The sequence below is a fragment of the Micropterus salmoides genome, unplaced genomic scaffold (assembly GCF_014851395.1).
Source record: "Micropterus salmoides isolate LMB-PRFRI ecotype aquatic unplaced genomic scaffold, ASM1485139v1 Ms_hic_scaffold_15, whole genome shotgun sequence".
In the NCBI taxonomy this organism is placed as follows: domain Eukaryota; kingdom Metazoa; phylum Chordata; class Actinopteri; order Centrarchiformes; family Centrarchidae; genus Micropterus; species Micropterus salmoides.
This window is the reverse complement of record NW_024040596.1, coordinates 6,929,297-6,955,818: the sequence shown is the minus strand read 5'-3', so window position 1 is coordinate 6,955,818 and position 26,522 is coordinate 6,929,297. Positions and strand designations below refer to the sequence as shown.

Sequence of the window (26,522 nt, the reverse complement as noted above, 5' to 3'; positions counted from 1 at the left end):
AAAAGATGAATTCAGATCTCTCTGGTATTACTAGTGTCCCTTCTCACCCGTGCTTTTGTTTTCCCTGCACACCATATCTTGCTGTTGAAGCAGTCGCTGTAAGTGAGAATGTGGTCCCATTAATATGAGTTGAGCATTATCTTTCCTCTCTTCAACTCTGGCAACAATTTGAATGCTTCCCCTTTAAGAAAGTGACAGTAACAGGCTGCGGAGGAGCTGGTCAGGAACTGGCCAGGAGCGGACGGCAGTGAAGGAATCTCAAAACTTTTCCAACACACAGTGCCGTCTGTGGTCAGTTAACAGTTTCACTTCGCCTTTGTCTTTGTAGTGTGAAAATTAACGGACACGTTGCCTTACTGTGCGTGTCGGTGATTAAGTGGATGCTCCTGGCCGCCGGGAAGAAGGAAACTTGCGAGAGGAAAAAGTTATGGAGTGATGCCCGAGCGACTGCATCCCTCCCTCAAAAGTTCAGCTAAGGTTGCTAATGTTAGCCGGCGTAGCGACTCCGCTCGCTAACTCTGATGGGAAAGTTTGGGTAAACTTTTTGTTCATCTGTCAAAACAAGAAGTAACAAATCATCCGATGTAGTAAAGAGGGGCTCGAGGATATGTAATGCGTGTGGGACACAGCTTTCATCCTTGGCTTGTTGTCTCGTGCCGGGCCAGGTTACAGTATCAAGCTAATCATCTTTAGCCAAGTGGAGCTAGCTGAGAGGCGGCTAGCCTCTGTCAAGGGAAGTTAACAAGAGTTAGCGTCAGTTTGCTCCCAGAAAGAAATGGCATGACACACAGTTCTCGTTTGCCAGCGAACACTCATCTCCATCATGGAAAGACCGCAGTGTTTTTAACGTTTTTACATGGAGCAGCTGAGTAGCGTCAACACTTGTTAAGATGTTACCTGTTGTGAAGGTGTGAGAAAGGGAGCGATAACCCTGATGAACATAGTATGAGAGAGTCGGATTAACTTTACTTATCATCACCGTGAGTTGTGGTCGTTAGGAATGGCACGGACAGACCTTAAAGACATTTGACAGTCTTATAAGGAGCTACGAAGGAGCACTGTGACTTTTGAAGAAGTTGCTTTGGGACATTCTGCGGTTACAGTTCTGTGTTATCATCACCACTGTTCATCACCCACATCCCGAGAAGGCCTGCGTCTTGTGAATGAAGTGGAGAGTGCTACAATGAAGGTGACTGTGACATTTGGGCAGACAGGTGTGGTGGTGCCCTGCAAAGAGGGGTGGACTGTGAGAGACCTCATCCAGCAAGCCACGCAGAGATACAGAAAACTCCTGGAACAGGTACCGTCCCTAAGTTTTGAAGTGCACCTCCCTTTTTCAAGTAGCACTCACAATTAGCCTCAAGGGAGAATATGCAATGTTGTGACACTGTATGAACTGTATGTTTTGGCGTAGCTGCTCCAAATCCAGGCAACTGTGTTTTATTGTTTATTATTTTGAGCAATCAATTATTTGCTGAGTGCAGTACAGTAGTGGATAGTTTTAGATGTCACACAGCCCTAAAATGCAGACCAGCATGCCGACGTTTGCAGATTGTTGTTTTCCCAAAGATGTTGGTTTTTGCAAAACAAATAAGAACATTTTCAGAAGAGATGGCACGTGTACCCACCTACGACCAGGTGGTACCAGGTACTGGGTTTTTGGTACCATGCAATACCGTAAAACTTAAATTAAGAGCATGGCCTTTAATTTGTTGTTTCAAACAGTGAACTCTATATGAAATGCGGCTTATGGGACAGAGATTTTACTATCTTTGCGCAAAACTCTTGCTCAGCAAAGAGAAGAATTAGGCTACTGTCAAATTGTTTATTTCAACCAGTCTTAATATTACTTGTATAAAAGTTTTTTTGTTTTTTTTTCAAGTCTGAATTGTTTCCCTAAGATGAATTGAATGATTGAATTGTGGCGAATCTAACTGCTCTTACAAAGTGTAAATATTCATATTTGTATGTCCGATCTAAGCCGCTTACCAGGATGGATACCGAAAGAAGATGGTAAAATGCAGGAGAACCGGGTAAAAATCGGGAGGGGTGACTGGTATGCACTAGGGCTGAACGATTAATCGTTTTCAAATTGACATTGCAATTTGAAAGAACGTGATTACCTAATTGTGAAGACGGCGATTAAAATATAGGTTAATTTTAAACAGTCCTGCAGTTAGAAATTCATTCCGTTGTCATCCTTGTGTGACAGATCTGCTCACCAATCTCAAGCACCATGCACCTCCTGTTACGGTCCTACTCACCAATCGGAGCGGGCACAGGGCGTGTACATTTTCTAAAATCAAACAAAACTAAGAGGATAACGTGTTGGATAATGGGGTCAGGCGAACCAACACAGGCGGCAGCTGTGCCATGGTTTTTTCCAGCGTCAACTCACACGGAAGTGTTTCGGCAGTGGAGCGTTTAGCCTACACGTTGTTAACATGTTGTTAATTTGTAATTTTGTGTGCTTCAACTTTGGATAACGGCTCTCTGTGAGCCCGTTCCGCTCCCGGCAGGCTAAAGTTACATATCCACATGGAGCATTGTAGAATAAGAGCGTTTTACCTGTCTGATTTTGCTGACTTGTTCAGTTGTCCTTGATTTTTGTGCTTCTGCCATGTTTAAGGACACCACATAGTTAAACTGTTTCTTTTGTCTGTTTTAACTGTGTTTATTGTTGATGTATGATCAGGAGCCTGCAAAGGGTGTTTTATTTTGGAAATAGACCAGATTCTCTATACCACTCTGTGTCTGACTTCATGCCTGGTTCATCTGCTCTGTGCTGCATGACATAGCTTCTGTTAAAAATAGACTGGCAGTGAATACTGAACTTTAGCAGAACTTCAATAAATAAAAAATCGCAAATCGAATTTTAATTGCAATATCTGGCAGAAAAATCGCAATTAGATTTTTTCCCCTAAATCGTTCAGCCCTAGTGTGCACCAGGCCAGTAAAAGGGTGTAATTGGGACTAGACTTTTAATTGAAGTTTTACAGTACTTGTTATGAATGTTTAAATTCCAGTTTTTGATGCGTGCCATTAAAAAAGTACTATGACTGGAAAGTAACTCTCTACTGACACTATGGCAGGTACATTTTAAAATGTTTTCACCTTGTAGGGCCGTTATGATGGAAGCTTTTTTATGTAAATGCTGCTCATTTGTTTGAGTGGCCATAGTGCCACAGTGCCACTGTGCAACAGTGCAGTCATTGTAGCTGTATAATAACGTTTCATTTGCATTGATACCATACCACCATAGTCCATTTTGCCCAAGAACATGAAAGAAAGCATGAACAAGTGTAATTTTAACTCTTTTTGAGGCTGTTTGACCTTTGAGCCATCAGTTGCATTATTCATTCTCAGTAGTAGTTTTGTAATAAGGGTTCAGGATTTTTATGAGCTGACAGACTTAGAGAAGAGGCGAGATAACTTTTTATGAAACAGCACTTTCATAACATTTGTGGTTTTCCCTGAAGTCATAAAAGAATAATCGAAAGCTCTGTCATTTTTACGTCATGAAAGGGCCATATGATTTTCACAGCCTTGGGAAAGTCTTGGGAAATTAGATAGAGTCATGGAGGTCCAGTTCTCCATAATTGCTGCATAAAAAATTAAAAGCATATCTGATATGAATTGTGATGGTCCAGACAGAAGCAGGCCCGAGTCGTTCCCACTTTAGTTGTAAGCGAAACATGCAAATCATTCCTTCTTGTGATTCCTTTATGACTGCTGTTGATTCCCTGCACTGCTCACAGGGCATGAACCCTTTGACCCCCATCAGACGACCAAATCTTCTCAGTGACTCGCTTCATATTGGCTCCATTATTCAAAGAGCACAGCAGTCATATAGATAGATGGCCTCAGTTGTGATTGAGGGGGAGCTGTTGAAGCCGTGTGTTTGTGTTTATGTGAGACACACACTGAGACAGCACTTGCAGATGCGCTCATTTTTTTCCCACCCTCCTCTTTTTTTCTTTCTCCCTCTACCTTTTTTGCACCCCCTTCATCTTATTTATCATCCTTTCCCTTCTCACAAGTGCATCACCTCTTTACCCTCCACATGGCTCTCCACATAGTGGGAACCCTTGCATACCTTCCATTTGAACTCTTCTTCCTCTTTGAAGACTTCCTCCTTCACCTCCTGTTCATTATGAGGTTACTCTGCCTAGAAGTAGAGGTGAATAGTTACGTTTATAATTTTTAACTCTCTAAACTAACTGGACGGGCAACTGGGTATAATCAGCAGCAATGTTTAAGTGTTTAAATTTCAATTATTCTCACTTTTTGTGTAAGGAGATATAAACAGTAATGAGGGTACAAAACCGGTTTTGAACATTTGTGGGAACAGTGTTTAAGCTTTGAGTTTCTGTGCAGGTGTTTCCATTGGCAGCTGTTGACTGACCTATGACGACCTGCTTTTTCACATTTTGGTATGTCGTGGCAGGAAAAGCACAAGTGTAGTTGATAACACTAAAAACGAATGCATTCCATTGAGGTGAGCTAGTTCCAGGGTCCGGTTATTGTGCATTTTGGTTCACTGACATGGCTGACTGGGACACCAGATGCAACTGAGCCATCATTAATGCCGTTTGTTTCACCTGTGCTTTTTGTGATATGAGAAGTCAAAGTGTCAGCTGTGAAAAAGGTTTGCCTAGCGGTAACTGTGTTGCTTTTTTGGGTCCAGTTGTGGTGACAGCAATTGATCAGGCTGTAACCACATTACTCAGTACGTTACCTTGTGATTTATGTCAGGACATGGAGTACCGACAGGTTCCAAAAAAAACTTTTTGGCTCATCTGCCAGTGGCGGGTAAACTGAAATTTTACCAGCCATAAAGTTTTTTTTTTACTGGCCATAAAACTGCATCCAGTATTATATGACTAAAAATAATTACCTTAAGTTTTTAGTATGCAAACTCATCATTATCTTTAAAGTGAAGTTCATAATTAGATAACATCAGATTTACAACCACTATTAAAAACTTTTTCAGTAAAAAAACACTATCAATCAAAGTCATTGTTGCACTTTATCTCAAACTGTTCCTGCACCTCATCAACATGTCCTTGGCTGTGTCCAAAAACACCACTCATTCCCTACTCCCTACTCCCTATCTAGTGAGTTGTATGTAGAGGACTATATAGTGAGCTCACCCGCAAAATGAAAGCAACACTTTTGGACACTTTCGGTCATTGCTGCTGGACAATCAGTTGGTGGACTGTTTTTTTTTTCTATCAGCGCAATGCATGATGATATATTGATACATTCAGTGCCTGTATGATATGGGGAATAAATGTCATATGTTCAGTGTAGTAGGACCAGCTGTATGGAGCTGGTAGTCAGAGTGAACCAGCCTTGAGCAATTGCTGTCAGACTCCGTGTCTGCGCTGGAAAACTCCAGCTTCCAACCTCCAAACTTCATGCCTTTGACCATCAATAGAGACACATATTCAGGGCCCTTTGTAATTCCTGTTTCACACACAATAAAAATGTAAAACTTGCTTTGCGTTTATCTTGTGAGTTTGACTGCTGGACTGTTTGAGTCAACAACTCTATAACACGAAAAAACACAACCCGCCATTACTACACCCGCCATTACTACAGCTGTTTGAACCCAAAACAAACATTTTTCTGTGATTTAGTTGCAATTAATGGATCAAACTGATGAGACTTTATTGTCCGCTGTAGTGGAAAATCTGTCTTTGACTTCTCCAAAAACAGAAATACAACCATGACACCACAGTTGTCATACATCAAGAATTCAGTTAAGAATACAACACAATACCACCATTAAACATACAACAACAATAGTGCCATGAGCTGAAAACACCAGCAGCAGGTGGAAATGAGGTATAACCTACAAGAAAACACAATAAAAATGCAATCATTTTGCATTCAGTGCCTGTATGACATGGGGAATAAATGTCATATGTTCCGACATGATGATGTTATGCTTTGTCAGGTCTGTCAGCAAGATGACAAGCAAACAACTTTTAAAATGTAATATAGCTAACCTCTGAGTCACGATTAGAAATTCAAGCTGCTTTGATTTGCTGCCTTCACTATAGGTACAGTGGGGAGTGAGGGTCACAGTAGTCTCAGCTGGTAAACCTGGTCCTGGCCGGTGAGCACAGTTTATCTTTCCCGCATTAGGCGGTTGTAAATTTTTGACCATGAGTACAGGGACGCAGAGTCGCGTGGGGATTGCTCGAATAACTAAGCATCGCTTAACTTTAAGTGATATTACAGCAGACATTATACCAACCCAGCAGGAATTTTGAGGGTTTCATTGCTAGCTACTGCTTCAAAGTAATTGTTGTGCATGTGACAAATAAAGAACTTAAATCAATTCGCCTGTACCAACATTATTAGTTTGAATCAAAAATTCATGCCCCCCTGGATAACACTTATTAAAAAAGAAAAGTGTTATCCAGAAGGGCTCTCTAGGAGACTCTGTCACTGCAGAAAAATAAATAGAATTTACATTTCTTCGTGTTGGTAATAACAGCTTTTACTTAATAAGTACACAGGTCAAAACAAACATGAAGGACTTAGAAAAAATGAATTTTAGTTTCAGTAGGGCACGCACAAGAGCAGCAACATTTTCTGTGACGATCACTGAGAGACCGAGTGAGTGCTCCAGGTGTGTTTTGCTACTGCTGCGATGTGTGTAATGAAGCACCTCCTCCTCTATCGATTAGGTCTCGTGTTGAAATACTTTCCTGTATGTGTTTTGGCCTGCTCTTCCGTCCTTTCTCTCCTCCTACTCTCTCCCACACCTTTGTCAGCACTTCTTTACATTCCCCTTTGTAATTTCTGTTTTTATTTCTCCTTCTGCTGTCATTCCCACTTTTTCCATAGCTTTGGCCTCTTTCTCTTCTCCTTGTTTGTTTAGACATTTTAAGTTTGCTCCTTCTGTTTATGTTCATACTCCCCTTTCACGTCCTTTGACCCCCTCCTCCTGAATGTCTTTCTCCCCCCTTTCGTTCTTCCTATCTGGGATGGAGAATACATATTTTCCTTAATTGCTTCATCTCATTCCCTCTTTTCCCTTTTGTATTTGTTTCTCTCTGTATCTTTCTCGCTCTGCTCCCATCACTCAGTCATTTCCCTGCAACACTAATCTTTTGTAGCGGTGTAATTATGGCTGTTAATGTGTTCCAGGATTAGAAAGCCAGGATATGTGTGTTGTAGAGCAGTCCAGTCCCTAATCCTCCCTCCCAGTGCTTGGCAAATCATGTTTTTAAATTGTCACAGAGACAGCTCGCTTTCTCTCTTCCCCTCCTCCCTAGTTGCTGCATCCTACTCAGAAAGTATGCTGCTTGTATTAGCAACATTTTTTAATCTTGTGTTTTCCTGCATGTGTACTCTGTAGCTAACTGTCACTGGCAGTCCCATTTATCAGCTGCTCTGTTAGTTTTCCCACCATGGTGCTTAAGAGACGCTAACACTTTGGCATTAAAGCGATGTTTCACTGATTGATGTTTTGTCTTAAGTTGAGTTGTTTTGTGTTTTAGTTGCATAGATTTTTTAAAATGTCTTTCACATTGATCACAGCCTTATTATTAGAGTTTGTATAACTCTTTCTTTTACTCAGTGTGGAACCAAAGGGATAAAGGCAAATAGAGAGCGCTGATGTCTTTGTGTGTGGGATACACCAGACTTTTTTTATGCTACTGTATTGAAAAGTCTCGTCTAAGTAATAGGGCTGGGCGATTAATCGTATTTTGTTTTAAATCACAATTTTGGCTTTGAACAATTATGAAAACAAAATATTCGAAATACAAAAATGATTGTGCTGCATTTGTCGATATAATCGATTACGTAAATGCGTCGACTCGCATTACTTGCGTTGCTGCATCTGGTGTTAGTGATAGAGGGATTTCCCCAGACAAGCTCCAGCTACAAGAGTATTTTAGACAGACACTCAACGTGCTACTCCGTTCTTCATCGCCTTCTTGTGTAAAAGTAATTTCTGACCCCCTGCTGTCATGGTAACATAATATGTGTCATCTAATGTTCGGCCGTTTCATATTTTCTGTTTATATAACGGCCACGTATGAGCGAATGAGCTGAGTCTATCATAACAGACGATCCGTGACTGTCTGTAGTTTGTGAATCCTTTCAGTTGTTTTCTTTGCCCCACACTGATGCAGAAATAGATTTGATTATCATACTGCATTATTCAATATTGACATAAATCCATGTCAGAAAAGTTTTAAGTAAAGTAGGCCTAATTAATGTCTGTTATTATTATTATTATTATTATTATCACAACACAAGTGATGTGAAAATGTGATTATTTTAATGCTATTATTGTCATTCTAATGTGCCTCATGAGGATGATTGAATGAAATATTATTGATTAGACGTTTTTGATATTTATTTTGGATAAATTGGTATGTTAATCGAGTAATGGGCAACTATTTTTTCTTTAGAATACACAAAATTAGATTAATCGTTAGATTAATCGACTTGAAAAATAATCGTTACGTACAGCCCTATTGTTACGGAACGAGTTGTCATCAGCTCAGTAGTTCACCTGTCTGCCCTCCCAAGCACTCAACCTAGTGAAACACTGCATTGCTGTCATCCTCTTAAATTTAAAATGTTGGAAAAATTATCTAACGATTACAGATTTTGTTGGTACGATTATTGTCAGAGAAATAATCACAGTTTCATGATTATTACGATTATTATGCATTAATTAATTTCACAACACTAGTTATGACTTAAGTTGATTTTTTATATTTAATTACATTAACAATTATATTTCTATAATATGTAAGTGTTATTAATATAAGAGGAATATTAACTTTTATCCCATACATCCATCTCATCCATACATATGTTGTATGGTAGAAAATGATGAAAGAAATTGAGTGCAGTGTTAACTGAAATGCAAATAATTGGTAGTCCTGAAAATCAATAAGTGCCTGATGTATGTTAGTGTTTTACACCTGGCAACATTTTCTCAACACAGACCGGAGGAGGCAACAGGATGTAACGTTAAATGTCCAGTGACTGAAGGTCTTGAGAGGACTACGTTCTGTCTTCCATAAAGGCCCTTTCAGAAAAGACGCGATTTGCACTGCATGGAAGCTACTCTGCGCTAAAGTTCAACTGATTTGACTGCGGCGTGCGCGCGAGCCGCTCCTGTAACTTTATTTTCGTTTTGTGGAAGTTGCCACAGTTTCGTTCAGCAACAGAAACACTCGGTGTTGCGGAGCCTTTACGATTAATTAACCGTGACATTTTAAAATGCGGTTAATAGTGAAATCCTGTAATCACTGCATGCCTATAATGCATATATAATAATATAAAATGATTTATTTTTAACAGTTCAATAAATGCATGATCCTTCCCAAGTCAATTAGTAATAAGCAATATTGACCAAACTAATTGTGATTATGATTTTGGTCATCTTGGTCATTTTGGTAATCGAGCAACCCAAGGCCAAGAAAGAGTCCCTTTCAGATATTTGTTGAAGTTTGGGGGGTGATCTTCACAGATCTGTCAGTCAGTACCCTGTCACTCAGCAAATGTGTGATTGTTAGTTTGTCTTTCGCCTCACTCAGTACATCAGGGAACTAAGTACATAGTTATAAAACCAAGCAGCAAACACAGCTTGCTGCCAACTATAGCATGGAGCCATCACTGTTGATGGATGAACATGGAGGCAAAGCAGAAATTGCGGTAGGTGAAAAGGAGAACAAAAGTTGCATCAAAGTAAAAAAAACAATACAGAAGGTTCTTGTAGAGCGGTAGCAGAGAGGAAATGAACAAACCTTCTGAAAAAAAATCAGAACAAAGTTGATGAATGTTTTAAGGGACTTATCTGGCATAGCATGGCGAAGAGGAAGCATGGCCGTAGAAAGAGGAGGGAGAGAGGAAAGCGGAGGTTGTTTTTCCTGGGGAGTTGTCAGGAAGTTATCAGCTTGTTGACAGACTTCTTAATTACCTTTGACCAACCACACAAGCGTGTGGTTGTGTGTTTATGGATTCCTGCCTTTGCGGTTTCTGGTTTAGTATTCTGTGTTCTGAATATATCAAACTGGACAGTCACATCAACACATCAGTGTGTATATATAAATTTTTTTAAGTGAAATTTGGGTAAGAGGTGGCTCTTAAATATAGGGTGTGTTTGCGCATGTATATGCTTACACTTGCACATATAGATTGTAAGGTGGATGTGTATGAAAGGGTTCCTGCCTATATGGGTGTGTGCTGTAGTTTTCATTATCCAGTGCAGGAATGCTGATGAGGCGTTGCCAGACACGCTGATAAAATAGTAAAACATCCTGGCCCTGTGCCACAGCCCAGGCAATTATGTCTGAGAGGGAGGGAGAGGCAGGGAGGAGACATGTGCCGCCTCCTCTGCACTCAAAAAGTGAATGTGTTGATCCAGCCTGAAAGCTATTCTTTTCTAGTCTAATACGATTCTTTTCTATTCTATTCTGTTGTAATATTATTCTGTTCAGGTATGTAGGGTGTAATGGCATTTTCCAAATCAGCCTGACAAGCTTGCCATGCTAAACCATTAATATGTAAGAATGAATATCCTTGTTATGCAGCTTACCCTGGCTGGTAAATATTAATATTATATCACATTATATTATATTTGAACCGTCAAGATAAACCTAACTTTAAGTAATTAGAAGAGAAATGTGAATACTGAAATGTTAACATGGTGAGTAACGGTTACCATGGCATTTCCACCAGCAATTTTCTTTGCTTTTCACAGAAGACTTTGTTACTGCAGAATCACAAGATGGGTCAAGGGGAAATTTAACACAGATTTAGTTATTTTTCCAGAAATAGGTGCTGCATCAGATGTCACTGCCTCTACCAAATAATACTTTCTAGCAATAATACTTTATATTATTGGCCTAGCACCTAAATATTGGAAATGTTTTATTTTTTTCTGGTGGTATTGACGAGAGCTGCCACAGACTCAACCTGTTGCAGTAATCAGCTGCAAGTGTGTGGACCGGATTCCTTTCACATTTTGTGTAGACCGCACGAGCTCCAGAGTTTGCTTAAAGTGTTTTGCGGTGTATCCAAGTCCACATTTTTTGCAGAATGCATATCAAACTCTTGAGTCAGCTGGCAGACTAGAGAGGCTTACTGTTAGATAAAGATAAAGAATGCAGGAAAGGTGGGGGGTTAAACATACCTGACATCACTGAATAATCTACATAGTGCTTTAACTCTGGTGGAATTTTACTAAAACATAATAATAATTTCAAGATCATGTCCTGAGAGTCAAATTGCCCAGGATTATCTGCAATAGTATCAGGCAAAACACTGTATTAAGTGCTAATCCCCCCCATTTTCAGATTAGATCAGTGTGTTTACAAGTCTTATCTTTAGTCTTTCAATATCTGAGTGTCCCTCTAGGTTTGTAAACTAAAAGACTTGGAGGCACAGAGTTTCTGCAGCTCACAAAAGATATGTAACACATTATCCATGCACTTCCCCTGAATATCAGATTAGATCGGGACGCTCACAGTTCTTATCTCTTAGCGCATTCTAAGCTGTAAGGCTTGCTTACTGTAACATGAGATCAAAGGAGGTTGTTAACCTTAAAACAACAGCAGGTCACCAATGAAATTAAGCTGTTGGAGGTTGTCACATTGTTATCACGTAGTAGTTAGTGGAAGGAAGCTCCAGGGTCTGGTCCAAAACCTGCACTCTCTACTAGGGATGGGGATCGTTAATCTTTATTGATATTAATACCCTTATTGAGACTACTTAATGATCCGATTGTCTATCAATACCACTATCGATACTTTACTATTATTTTGTGACAGTTATTTAGGACCAGACCCAACATGCATGAGGTAGGCCTGCACGATATGAGGAAAATATTCATGTGCGATTACGTTGTTATATATTGAGATGACATATAATTTGCGATAAATAAACAGAATCTTGTGTGCATAGCTGCCTGGTTGTTTTAAAATTAATTACAGGATTAAAATGTAATATTTTAAATACAGCTAAATATTCTTTCTAGAGCAAACAGCAAAGTCACTATGTAAAGTCAATATCTGACATCACAATAGTGAATGACATTTAGAAATCAGTCTGTATCCGTCCCTCCTCCTCCTCCTCCTCCTCCTTGTCTCTGCTGTTATTCACGGCCTGCAGGTAAGGTTACCTGGTGGAAGGAGGGAGCGGCTGGTTTGTCCCAGCCAGTAGCTAAGTTTTCAGCAATGTGCATAGACCAGTCTATGCCACAGACAGACAGCTTTCTATTTAGCTTGTTTGTAACATTTGGCTAATTGCCAAGCTAACGTTAGCTGTGCTTGTATATAACATACAGGATGACAGACTGAGGACAGAGCAGTTTAAAATGAACCCTTTCTACATGTTTACCTTACAGACAGGTGTACTGATAAGTATTGTCTTTTTACCCGCGAAGGTTTTATTGCACATAACGAGCGTAGCTGTCGGCAGCTCGAGTAGTTTGGAGCTAACTGAACTTCAGTGACGGAACGGCATCTCTCTCTGCAGGGCGCAGTGTGTGTGCGTGTGTGTGTGTGTGCGTCACAGAGAGCAGCAGAGGCTGCAGCCTGGTGAGCCTTTACGTTAATCTGATTGCAATTAACATTTCGGTCTCATGTCTGAATAAGAACCCTGGTCACTTAGAAAAACAGGAAACAAATTTGATTGGGCCCTACCTAAAAATTTGTGTCATTATGTCTTATACATAAAATGAGTTTAATAAACCAGGAAACACTGTGAAAGAGCCAATTTGAAGTTGTTAAGGAGATTCTTCTCACAGTAATAATCTGACCAACAGTCTTTAAAGTATTTCTGCCAACCACATGGATGAAAAAATGAATATTCAAAATCTTTTACATACAGCATGTGAGCATTGAACAAGAGTGTTATTCAGTGTTTGTGTGCACTGTTGGATATTATAATACAGACAGAGTTTGTTCTCTATTACCTTTACATGATGAGACTGATGACAAAATACATTAATGGATTCACTGTGAGTAGTGACGGGGATTGTCCCTCGTGCTCACAACAGTCATAAGTTAGGCTTCGATGGTAAAGTAAGTTTTAAATATAAATCAGTGATGCAGCCTGAGAGAGAACAAAAAACACTCTTCTTCCTTACTGTCATAACATTTTTAACTCACCGTTGTTCTCCCTTGGTCTGTCACTCACTCTCTGCTGATCGTTCTCTCTCACGGGGGCCAAATATCGCGCAAACATGCGGCTCTTTCCATAAATGTCATGCTTGAATGAAGTTGTAAGGAGCATTAACATAAAAGACACTTCTGTCTGAGTGACAACACGCCATCACTTAAACAGATAAATGAGTTTTTGCTTGATAAATGACTAATATGGTTATTAATTAGAATCAGTAGATCTTTGTCAGGTGACACATTTTTTTCCCGCACGAATGCAGTAGCATTATAAAAAAAAATAAAAAATTGAAGAGAAGAGAAAAAGTTGGCTCCTCTAGGGCTGTGGATGTGGACGTGATGACCATAGTGGGCTTTGTTGATATAAAAAAATTTTTCTTGCTTGTGTGTTCACTCACTGGAATGTAATGTTTTTCTTTAAGCGAGCCAATGAAAATGTAACTCTTTGTGCTTCTCTGTAGTCTTGTTAGCTTTTAAAAATGTAAAACATGGTAGAGTTTATCATGTATTTTTGTCAAGCCGTAGTCGTTGCAGTGCAGTGACTCACTGCTCGTGTCGGGATGATGGATTGAGGGCTTGCCTATAAACCAGTATGGGCCCAATTTAAAACTATTGGAACTTATTCTGAACCCCTGGCTGTCATTAAAAACACTGGTCTCAAGATGTGAGATGTTATGTGCAAAGCTGACGGCAGAAAAGATACACAAAAATTTATATGACACTTTAGCACTGACATTTTTCCTAGTAATCATAAAACCATTCACATGTGTTGTCCCAGAGTTAATATGCCCCAACACCCTGATTGATAGTGCTCAAGGAAGATAAACACTTTTTCAAAAGAGTAAATAAAACAATGTAAATGCAGTGTTTGAAAATCTCTCTCCCTCATACATCTGGCCTGGGTGTCAGCCAAGTCAGTGTTACAATGGAGTCATACAATGAATTCCAGCAGGGAGGGAGGGAGGGAGGGAGGAAGAGGGAGAGACAATTTAACAGTGCAAACAGCCACAGTGTCAGAGTCTTGTTCAACATTGATGGTTGAAAAGCCACTGAGATGTCTTGTTTTGTGAAATAATAGGGGGAAAAAAGTTTTTTTGGACTAAATTTAACTTGGGATAAATACTTTATCTAAAGTAAGCAAACACAACAATGTTTAATTTTTATTACATGTTTATTAAGTAAGTCGAACACTAGACGAGACATATTTACAAAGCAGAACCACTGCGCAGTAAGTGTAACCAAACTTGACTTTTGGGGGAAAAGAACTTGTTATTACACTTTATTTGTCGACCTAGCCTTAATGAACACAGTTAAGTTGCATGTCCAAAACTACTTTTAAGACACCTAAAGTTTACACAGCCAAGCAGCTTCAAACTTTGGGACCTGGCTTGTTGATTTGTCTTTAGAACTGACCAGAAAAGATAAATTGGTATAAATGTACAAATAAACGCGTTTACATTATTAAATTATTTAGAAATTGCGAGTGGATAAGTGATTCATAAAGAGGGTTTTGATGCAGAGCTGAGTTTACTGTAAGGACTGGTATTGACATTGAGACTGGCAGTGCTCTGTCTTACCCTCTTCCTGATGGGAGTTTTTGAAAAAGCAGTGACAAACACCTGACCCTGAAAGAGTGATTTAATGGAGCAGCACCCTGTAATGTTTTCTTTCATACCAAGCTTCAGGCTGTTTGTGGTTTTGTATGTGCTTGTGTGCTTGTGCGTTTTGAACGTGTGTGTTGTCTCAATATGTTGTTCAACAACCAGCTCTATGTAGTCAGCTGTCCAGTGCAGTGTCGATGTCATTAATCACGGACCCAACACGGCGGAGAAGGAGAGTGAGGAGGGAAAGCGAATGGGCCAGGCTGGAGTTGTAATCTGTACAAGGCACCTGGGGAAAGATGTGGAAGATGTAAGGAGGAATGAAACAAAGAAGAGGGCAGAAATGGTAGGAGTTGAACAGAGGGAGGTGTATAAATAAGAAGCAGAGGGAAGGAGTTGTTGACCAGTAATGGAGACCTTTTGCTGTGAGTCCCTTTTTAAAAGTCCTCATGAAATAAAAAATATAGTTTTATTATAGGTCGCTAAGTTTCCATAGCATAATTTACGTTTACTCAAATTATTGTACTACTAGGAAAAGAATCCATGTGATTGTTTCACCATAGGGGTGAATACAAATTTAAAACATTAAAACCATTGATGAGAACCTGCCTTTCTCCATTTTGTGTTTTGATGAACCCTCCCTGTGTTATAACATTATTCCAGTGTCTTCCTTTTGTTAGAAATACATCACATTAAGACAGCAAGACGCTATACTGTTTTATCTAGAGTTTAAGCTGCAAGATAAATACAAAGTCAGGTCGGTGAGGGGAGTTTCAGATTGACAAAATGTTATATTGATTATGTTGATTATTTTTATGAAATTACAGTGACTGTTTTGTTGCACCATCAACCGTCATCTTTTTATTTTAATATTGAGTCCTCTGTACTTATGACTTCACTTATTTAGATGGTGATAGGCGAGGGTTTGACACATATACATATACATAGACTGTATATAAGAAGTGGACGTAGTCATCGTGACGTCACCTGCCGTTTTGAAGCCTTGAGTTTGGCCGATAGGGCGCCGCCATGTCGAGTTTTTGCAACCAGGAAGTGCCCAGAAGTGACGATACGGCGGAGCTGACGGCCGTGTGTGGCGCTAGCTAGCTTGCTTAGCTAGGTGCATCTGTAACTCCCCTTAACTTTCATTTTAACAGGGCTGATAACTTTGTGTAGCGAACAACAGTCTTAAAACTAAATGTACTCACCAGAGAAAGTGAACAGCCAACTCCTAATAATAAGCTTTTTCAACGGCGCTGGTTAAATTTACACAGTGCCGAGGGTACGAGACGGCTCTAGCCTGATTGACAGGTCGCCATGGTAATAACTTGTCAATCATAGATAAACCCGCCTTAAAACATACTCTTTATTTTATGGTCTATTTTAAAATAAATGCGACCATTATTTAATAAATCAACATCATTTTGTATTGAAGAAGACATGAAACTGGCGACTGAGACCATAAAGTCATTATGAAAGTGTTTACTGAGGTAATTATTCAGCTGAGAAGTAGGGTCATTTTAGCATTATTTCTAATGGAGCCAGACCTATTTTTGCAACCAGAAGAGTCGCCCCCTGCTGGCCGTTCGATAGAATGCAGGTTTCAGGGACTTCCGCGTTCGCATCAGATCGCTGACCGGAAGCTTCCCGCTTGGTGCATATGCTAAAAGTGTAATGGGGGGGAGTGATTAGCAGGTGGTTGTTATTCACACGTTGATTTATATTTGTTGTGTCCTGTTTGATAGGAAGGAGATTTCCTGGTTCGGACTCACCATGTTGAATACTGTGACGGAGGGATTCTGGACCCCGATGATATACTCAGCGATCTGGTGGAAGACAAGGACAAGGTGAGAACCTGTTTGGGTGGAGTGTGATGTTTCATGTTTGCTCCTGCTTTTACTGGTGAGATAGTTTTACTTAATTTATTTTCACTTCCTTCAATGTAGAAACAGACTTTGTGAATGAGGAACTCAGTGGTTTTATGTGACTATAAGCTGACCACAAACAGCCATGTAACATTTATACTTATAAGTAGGCTTACTGCATATTAGACCCACTGCACTGTAGGCTCGACAGTTGGATACATGACTTCTATCACTAACTGCTCAGCTTTTACATTGTTTTTGGTTTGTGACTTTTTACACAAATACATATACCGTATACCCGTGAACTGTCAGGAAGGTATTAAAAATACAGATACCACCCAAGCCTATTGGATACCTCTCATATAATGAATATAATCCTTTTGAGGGTGCATGTGGTTGGATGAACGTTTGAGCGGGTATCTGTGTCTTGAATTTTGTGTGTCTGGATGTGTGTGTTCAGACTCTAGAGCATTGAGCTGCACTGGGCTACAAGCCACTCCCTTGGATAGAATATTGCCTCGCAAGCAAAATTCAAAGGGAAAAGGTTTTAACTTGCCTTCAGCGTTAGGCAGTGTCATTAGCAATTCACTTTTGGAGACTCTGCAAACTCAATCCATATATTCCCCGTTTATTCTTATTTTTCCCCCGAGGAATGTGTCATTTTTCATTTTTGGAAAGTCTAGTTTTTTCACACCGTCTCATGGATTCCGGCATTATTAGAATGTGATAAATGGCCTAGATTAGGGGCTTTTTGAACCATTGCTTACGACCTCAAATGAATTTTGCACCTTCCCTTGGTGGCTCTGCACATTAAAACGGTATCAACATGTTTTAATGAGCCCTATGGTGGACTGAATCTTTCATTTAGGTCACAACTTAAAAATCTTGAAGAACCTACTGGCTAGAAAATGTAATGTATAGTATATTTCCCTGTCCTCGGCTCATACTGTATGCCTGTAAGGATGTATAAGTACTGCAGGGTTTGTTGGAGATTCTCTGAACTAATTAAGAACAAAGTTGCATTAGTTGGTATTTCTTTAAGGGCTGTGAGAACCTTTTAGGAAGAACTCTCTCTTTCTCTCCCTTTCTGTCTAAACAGAAGCTTCTGTTCATATCAAATATTATAGTTCAGATCTTTGTTTTTAGATCTTGTGACAAAGATAATTTTGTTAGCGTGAGTCTAGGTAAATGAGAAATGTTTATAATCCTGTGTTACATGATACACTAAGCCGCAGCAGGGACCATATGACTTAGTGACTCAGCAGCTGACCTAGGGGATTACTATCATGAGAGCCTGTTGCCATGGTTTTGTAGAGACTGGGAGAGCAGCATGCACACTGGTCCTGCTGTTGACTAGTTGTCACTTCGAACAAGTACTTCCCATGGCGTGTATACTATTTTCTGGTAACAATCCCACAATGCAACTCCCTATATTTTGTAGATGTAGAGTGACACAATATTTCCATGCGCTACACCAAATGATGGTGTTTAAAATCTCAGTTTACTGCTCACTATAGAGTAAACTCTTCAGTGTCTGTTAGGGAATAGTGAATGAGGGAAGAAGGGAATGATTTTGGGCAGAGCCCAAATGTACTCTTAAGGGTTTTCAGGGCTTTTTGGCCACAGTTGGCACAAAGCCAGATGCCCCTGCTTCCAGGAGAAATGCACCCCTTTTCTGATAATGTGATAGCAATTGAACATGTTGGTGTTATGTCTTAACAAGCACCCTGGACCCTTTTACGAAAGTTCATGAAGGCTATTTCATGAATGTTGCCTTATAACTTCCAACATGGCACAAGTCTGAATTAAATGCAGTTTTCTAACAATTAACGTAAAGGCTGCAGCCGCACATGGTTAAACAGAGACAGAGAGAGAGAAATGTGCATTTTGTAATATATTTTCTCAATCTTCATCGCTTATTAAATCTGGAATCACTTTGCGGTTTCTAAACACTTCGTTCAGTTCAAGTAGTAGTTGTTTTTTCCTAAGCCAGGCCGTTGCATCACCATTCAAATGCTCTTCAGTATGTATGTCAGTAAGTGAAAGCATCACAGTTCACGTACCCTGATGTTCAGCCTGTTGCTTGCGAGTTGCTAGTTATTGATTATGATCATTTTTGTGGCTTTCACTGTACAGTGTTTCGCCTAAATTGTGGAGACTATTGCGGCCCGCTACAGTCTAATTTGTTCCTAAATTTGTTAACTTTTTCGCTGTGTCGTCACTATCTATATCTATACAATGTGTTTATGATCAAATTGTTTACTAGAGCACAAAACTGTTTACAAGAGAGTAAAGTTCTTCATAGATTTAGCCTCTGAATTTTGCTCTAAATGTGCACCAGGTTAATGCATTTAACTTTAAAATTTACAAAATTTTTTAAAATTTACAAAATTTTCTTACAGAGGGGCCAAGATCCACCCACCATAGTCTCACCAATTCCTGTGGGAAACAATGCTGTCTTTTGATAGGATTTTAATGAGGAAGCAACAATATGTGAATGATGGCTGAGCTGGTGATATACAGTAAAGTCAGTTCACTTTGAAAATTTGTTGAGGAAGCATTGAATTAATGAACTGACGTCAAAAAAGAGAAGTTTATCAGTCTGGCTAGAAGTAAGATGATTAGATACACATTGGACCATTTGAATTGTGGGTTTAGAGTTAAAGCCGGTTTAGCAGGTTTCTGTATCGAGGACGGAGTTATTATGACTCCCTAAAGATGCATACTTTTTTATTGACAGTTTTGCATTTTTGTCTAAACTCTATCCTGAACTGTCTCTGATTGTATTCAGTCAAAAAGGATAGCAATGCCTTTTCTTAATATCTCAGGATAAACATTTGCAGCACAGAAAACAATGTAAAGCACATCCATACTACAAAATACACATTTCAATACTGGGATCATAAATTCCACAAAACACACACATGGTGGGACACACAAACACACAAAAATAAAACCGTGCAGAATGACACCCAGCAATACAGACTTCTGAGCACCAGAGATTGCATATGAAATGAAAGTGTGAAATATTCATTGGATTCAGAAGCGAGGCTCTCCTGGTATTACTGAGTTGAGATTAATAAATGGCTCATAATCCCAGATGAGTGTTTTACTTTAGGCAGACTCAGACTGCCTGGCTTTAGGATTGTAACCACAAAGAAAACAAAGAAGGTTTTTGAGGTCTGCTGCAGAGAGAGGTCAAAAATACAGTTTAAAAAGTCCATGGCTGAAATGCACCGAAGTGATGCATTTGAGAGAGCGGGCTCACATTTTTTAATGTTTGAGGTGATATTTATGTGGCACCTGTGAGGAAACATGCGTGTGTATTCTTTAAATTGAGGATAAGTATCTGTATATGTTTATATACTTGGTATCTCTATAAATCTGGATAGACAGAAAAATGTTGTAGTATAGAACAGCAATATATTAGCATAACAGAAACAACTGTAACATTAACATTGTTCCCAAACAGCTTAAAGTACTGTGCAGCCAACAAAAGTGTCTAGAACACAGATGAGTCATCTGGGACATGTTTAGCTCAGTTTAGTTTAGCTCAAAGACTGAAAACATAGAGAATCGGATAGCCTATGTCTGTGAAAGGTACGTTTAGGTGCTGTGATTTTTTTTTTTTTTCCCTCCCAACTAACCAAAGCTAAATGCTCCAAGCACTTGTCATCTCCCACCTTGACTACTGCAACTCGCTTCTGGCTGGCCTCCCTGCCTCTGCAATCAAACCTTTGCAACGTATACTGAATGACGCAGCATGCTCACTCTACCAAAGTTCTCCCATGTGACCCCCCCTCTTCCTTGACCTCCCCTGGCTCCCTTTTGTATCTTAAATCAAATAAGTAAGCACATAAGTTAGCTCTCAACATAAGGCAGCTATTAAGAACTACAAAATGTCTCAAACAAAAACTACAAAAACCGGTCTCTTATGAGAAAAATAAAGTAGCGAAGGCAGGTCACCTAGGGGCTTATCAGAACATTAATTGGTATCACTCACTTATTGTTATACACTATATTTGAGATTATTTGAATATTGTTAGTATGTCTGAATTCTGCATTCACAATCAAAATGAAAAATAGTAAATTATTGTAATTTTTGCCCGGACAAGTGACTTATTTTCCTGGACAAGTGAAACGTAAATTTACATGTCTGAAAGACAAGTGCCTCAAAGGAAGGAGGAAGAATTAAATGATAAAACTTTAGCAGGTAAACACAGGTGAAAAAATGTTTGTCTGGTGTGCAAGTTTACCTTTAGACCACAGTCCACACTTTCAACCCCCACTCTTTTTCTCCATTACCCTAATGTCTCCTTTGCACATTGTTTTTCAAGTACACTCACAGCTTTATGCCACAGAAAATGAAATGTAAGCAGGAAGTATGGATTCCCATCAGCATTTTCTGTTCAGCTGCAAGTGTAATTCCTAATGTATTTCTCCCATCTTGTAGGTATTGCAGAAACAGCCTCACAGAGAGAGACCAGGGTTTGTTTAAAAGGTTAGCTAGTAATGGTGGTGGGGGGGGCACTGTTGCCTTGTATGATATTGATGTTTGTTCAGGGACATTAATAACACACACTCTTGATCAAATGTGAGCACATACTCACACACACACAGAGCATGCATCCCTTTGGAAAAATCAGTATTAAACAGTACATGTTCTTTTTCAAGCATGCACACACAATTAGAGGTCCAACAATTAATCGATTCATCGGTATGATTCAATCTCTGATAGCAGCTTTTTAAATGTGATTATGCTCTTTTTATTTTTTATTTTTTTACTACTCTGTGACACTAAACTGAATCACTTAGGGTTTTGGACAAAACTTTTGAGGATGCCACCGTAGGCTTTGAGAAACACTGATCAACATTTGTCACCAGCCCCTACACATGATCACAGCAAGTATCCATTTACAGTACCTTACTGTTTTTGGTTCACTGATACACACAACACATTCTTTGAGTTTATTAGTATGCTTTGCACGCACAGTAAGCGCTTAAAATTATTGATCAATGTAGAGACTAATTAAAAACCTACAATCAGTCATCACGCACTATGAAACAGCTCCAGCTGAAATTTGTCTTTGTGACATACACAGGAACACAGACGTTTGTTCCTCTATCCCAGTGGGGACATCTCATTACCATAATGCATTCCCTAGTCACTTACCCTAAATTTAACCACCTTAACCCAATAGTAACCTGAACTTTGAAACCAAGTCCTAACCCTTAAAAAGCACTCATTACCTGTGGGCTACCAGAATTTTTGTCCCCACAGGTAGAGGCTTTGACACGAGTTTGACATTCAGGTAAAGTCCTCATCAGGATATGAACACACACACACACACACACACACACACACACACACACACACACACACACACACACACACACACACACACACAATGACAATTATACTATACTACATGTTCAAGATATGTTTGCACATATAAATTAACAAAGAAATGTGCATGATAAGTTGACAACCCGTAAGCACATTATAAGCATAATGCACAACAACAGATGTTTATGGTATCGTAATTAGTTCAATCAACAGATATGTTAAGAAGGCTGGGGGATAAGCTTAAAATCAATATCATAATATTAATAAGAATGTTTTTCAGATATTATAGCTGAATTGACAATATGTCAGAGTTGCACAAAGAATTGTAATGTTAATTTAGTTTTTAATTATAGCTTTAAATGATCATTACCAGTGAAAGTAACTTGTAATCCTAGATACACATTAAAAATTTTTTTTAAAGAAATTCTCTTTCTATTTGAACAGACTATTGGAACACAAGCTAGCCTGGAAGTAGGGCAGCTCTCCATCAGCAGAGCTGTAATCATGGGTAATTGTGCCAATCATTATTTATCCTATTGATAGCTAGACACACACGCACAAAACATGGTGACTGGTTTGATTATATTGCATTCTTATTCAGATGTAGATACTATTAGCCTTCACTACAACGCCCTATTGGTTCTGCTTGTAGCGTAATGATTATGTTCTTGATGAGTGTATGTGCTGCGCTTTCCTCAAAAGCATTTTGCTATTGGCCCTTTCCCTCAACATAAATATTCACAACAGAAGATACCCTTTCTATTATGGTTCAATACCTGATTTTGATACCCTGAGTTATGGTATGGGAATATGAGGAAAGCAAAGCACAATGATAAATTCTTTTCATTTAAAAAAAATGAACACTCTTCTGCACAGTATACTTGGTGGCTTGGAAACTTTCTTGTATCCTTTCCCAGATCTGTTCTTGAATAACCCTGTCACAGATTAATTTATTATGTTAACAAGCCTGGTATGGACATCAGAAGAAAGAAGAGGTTTGTAAGATTGTTGATGGAGCTGAGGTTCTCCAGTGGGGAACTCCTCAGAGGAATTTAGTTCACAGAGACCCTACAATGCCACAATAGCGTAATTTTCTGTAGGACAGTTTGTAAATTGCTTTTTTACTCCTGTTAAAATACACTTTGAATTGATCAAACTTAAAACATGTCTGGCAGAAACAACCTCAAAGTCTGACTTGGAGACATTAAGATGAACAGTTGGTGGACTCAAGCCAACTCAGTGGGGTGTACATTTTGTGTGTGAACGTGTGTGTGTGTGTGTGTGTGTGTATTTTTGATTATGTGTGAACGTGTTAGTTTTCCAGTCAGCCAAAACCATTTGTTGGAGAAGACAATCATGTCAACAGGTCATCTCACAGCTTCGTTAATATTTAAATAATGCTCTCATTTCCTCTCGTCCCTTAAACTTCCCTTTTTGTATGTCTGATATCCTTTCTGTTTTCCTGGCCCACATTGCCAGGGGGTGGTAGGAGTGAGGGTGGGGATAGACTGGCAGACTGGCCTTCATGCAGACAGCGTCTGCGTTGTTGGCATACTGACTGAAAATCTAATATGGGTTAAAAATGTGCAAGGTGGATAAACTTTATATGTTATCAAAAAGAAGAAAATGCACTTTGTAAAGAAACTGAACATGTATCGCAGCTGTCAAGCTGGACTACATCAGCACTGAGGAAGTGAAATATTACCTGTATTGAGGATTTGTTTGTTTCTAAATAAAGCTTACATCATCATATTTGAATATGTTTCCCCATTTGATTGTCTTACTCTAGCCAACATTTTATTCAAAGGTTGGAGATGGGCCAACAATTAGCAATTGTCTATGTCTGAATATCTTTTTTATTATTTATTTATTTAGCAATAAAAACTCTAATCCTTCTTTGAAATGATTTTATCCTCTAGTTAAACCTAAATAATTAAAGTAATTAAAGGTCACTACAATACCAGCATCATTAACAAAGTAGCCAAATCTCTGATAATGAGGAAATTATTCAGAGCAGGTTCCCTATTATCAGCAGGCCCTTCCCTCCCTTCTGTGCTCTGTAATTCTACAGTTTTCCATATCCATGATCAACTCTGCTGATCGGTGGTGAGTAACACAAGCTGCTGCTGCTAACAGATGCAGCTCTGTAAAATTTGCATTTTTTTTTCTGCCTTTCTCTCTAAGCACTGCCTTTGTAACTTATAGCATGCGCCCACATTAATGCTATATTTGCGAGACATGATAGTTCTTGATACAAATGAATCAATTAAGGGCTTACAAAAATGTTAATTTAGCAAATTAAAACACGTGCTACTCGTGGCCGAGCTAATGTATGTGTTGCAGCATTTAGAGATTAATTGCTGTCATCACTGATTGTGTGAACTCCTAATAGCATCCACAATGGAGCTGGAATATAATCGTTTAGACATTCATCATTACAGATCATTTTACTTTAACTTAAGGTAATTAACTGTGGAGCCTAATGGCTTTGTTTAGTTTAAAACTAATTTTTTTGTTGAAATAAGTTTATCTTTTGTTTGGAACGTACTTCAGCCAATTAATTGAATCTGTGTGCTTACATCTTGTGTATCCATGCTTATGTATGTTTGTAGCCTGTAGCTAGAATAAGTGAAGGAGGGATAGGATATTGGTGGATGGGTCATAGTGGGAATCGAACCCAGGTCTCTCACACCAAAGGCAGGCATCTTATCCGTTGCGCCAGCTTACCTCCTTTTGCTATTGTAACTGGTGTATTTAAGTGTGAAGAGAAGGCCTTTGAAAGCACAAGACACTTGTAGAGGTCATATAAATGCATAACACCTTTGTGGCGCAGCAGCGATTAGCTCATTTTACTCACGGAGCTTCCCGCTGCAGCTGCGGCTGCTTCAGGTGTAGTTGGTTTGATCGGCTGGACGTGCAGCCTCTCTTTTTCTCTGTTTGTGTCTTTAGTGTAAGTGACTTGTTTAAACAGACTCCTTACGGGTTTTATACCTGTGACTGTCGTTTTTGGAGGAGGTTTGTGACCAACAACCAAAGGAAAAAATACTCGTGGAGAGCTTTCAATTCAGGTTATTGATCAGAAGTTAACAAAATAAGTTTCTGTTGTCTACTTTCAACACACGTATCAAAAAAAATACCTTAAATTCGTTTCCCACAACTTATTTGGTCACTAAACTATTCCTCTCTCATTCAAATATAAAAAAGCTGTAGTCTTTACCCTTATAGGCTACCACTACCAATTAGGATGAGGTGAGATCTGATACAATTTCCCAATACTTTTTATGTAAGTTATTTGAAACAAGAAAAAAATAAAATAGATAATCTTGCTTGTCCATAACAACAATAAAAATAATAATAGGCTTCCAATCAACTACTATGGCTACCAATCAACAGGTGGCATTTTATGCAAGGTATCAAATGAAGTACTCCATTGGTATTGGGATCACTTTAAGGGTACTGGTTTTGGGACTGGTATTGTAAAATTGTCAACCATACCCAACCCTAATGTTGATAGATTATATTGATCAATTAACAAGATACAAAGTGAATGAACCAAGGAAATATTTAAATAATCAATAATAATAATAATCAATATTTGTAAAGTCATGGATTTTATAGACATATCGTTAGGTGTATGATTAAACAATTATACCAAACAGGTGCTAAGGATCACCAATTCAATGTGTAGGTTGAATAGTGTTAGCTTCGTCAGACGAAAATAAACAAAATATATTCGTCAATGACCTTTTTCCCCCTGACAAAAACGAGACAAAGACAACACGGTGACAATGTCCTTAGACGCTGACTGTGACTATATAAACATGCAATATTGTTGGAAAAATGATGAGACTAAAATGTAATCCATAAAATAAAGACGTTAATAAAATCTCTTTCTTTTTGTCAGTATAATGCAAAGACAAAATATTACAGGCCATATTTTCTCAGTGATCATTCAGCATTTTGTTCCTTTGCTTTGAATGCTGGCCGACCGGGGCAACGCCTGGTGCGTGAGGAAAACGCCTACTGTGGAGGATGCGAACTCTGGTGATGAACACAACATGCTAGGGAGAAAGAGGTCTCTAATATATTGACAGCTTGCTTTATTGCCATTAATCTCTATATTTTTCTATCATCATGGATCATGTGGAGCGTAAAATGAGAACAAAGCTAACATTCGAATCATATCTCCTATTTTGGTTAGAGCAGATTGACTAAAATGCTAATCAAAATTATACTAATGAGTTAGAAAAGACTAAAATGATGGATAATGACTAAAACTAGACTAAAATACTTTTGATTTTCTTTTGACTAAAATCAGACTAAAATACCCAGACTTTTAGTCAACTAAAACTTCACTAAAAAATAGTATACAGTGGACTAAATATGACAAAAACGGCACTTGACACAGGGCTAAGACAAAATTTAAAAATGGCTGACAAAATTAACAGTAAGGTTGAAAAATGATCATTAACTGAACCTGAAAACAGCTGTGTAGGAGGAATAAAATCAGGTGAGGAACAACTAAAGTCAGCTAATAAGGTGACAA

At 38.9% G+C, this 26,522-nt stretch overlaps 1 protein-coding gene across 3 annotated transcripts in view; it reads left to right on the top strand.

Annotated features, from left to right (window-relative positions):
* The first annotated feature begins 216 nt into the window (after positions 1–216).
* Positions 217–26,522, top strand: part of pard3bb (par-3 family cell polarity regulator beta b) — a 225,099-nt gene continuing 198,793 nt past the window's right edge. For all 3 annotated transcript variants that reach the window (XM_038720152.1, XM_038720151.1, XM_038720153.1), the window contains exons 1-2: positions 217–1,300; positions 16,510–16,611. In XM_038720152.1, the coding sequence (XP_038576080.1) occupies positions 1,184–1,300; positions 16,510–16,611 (219 nt within the window). In that variant the 5' untranslated portion in view covers positions 217–1,183. The remainder of the gene's footprint in view (positions 1,301–16,509; positions 16,612–26,522) is intronic.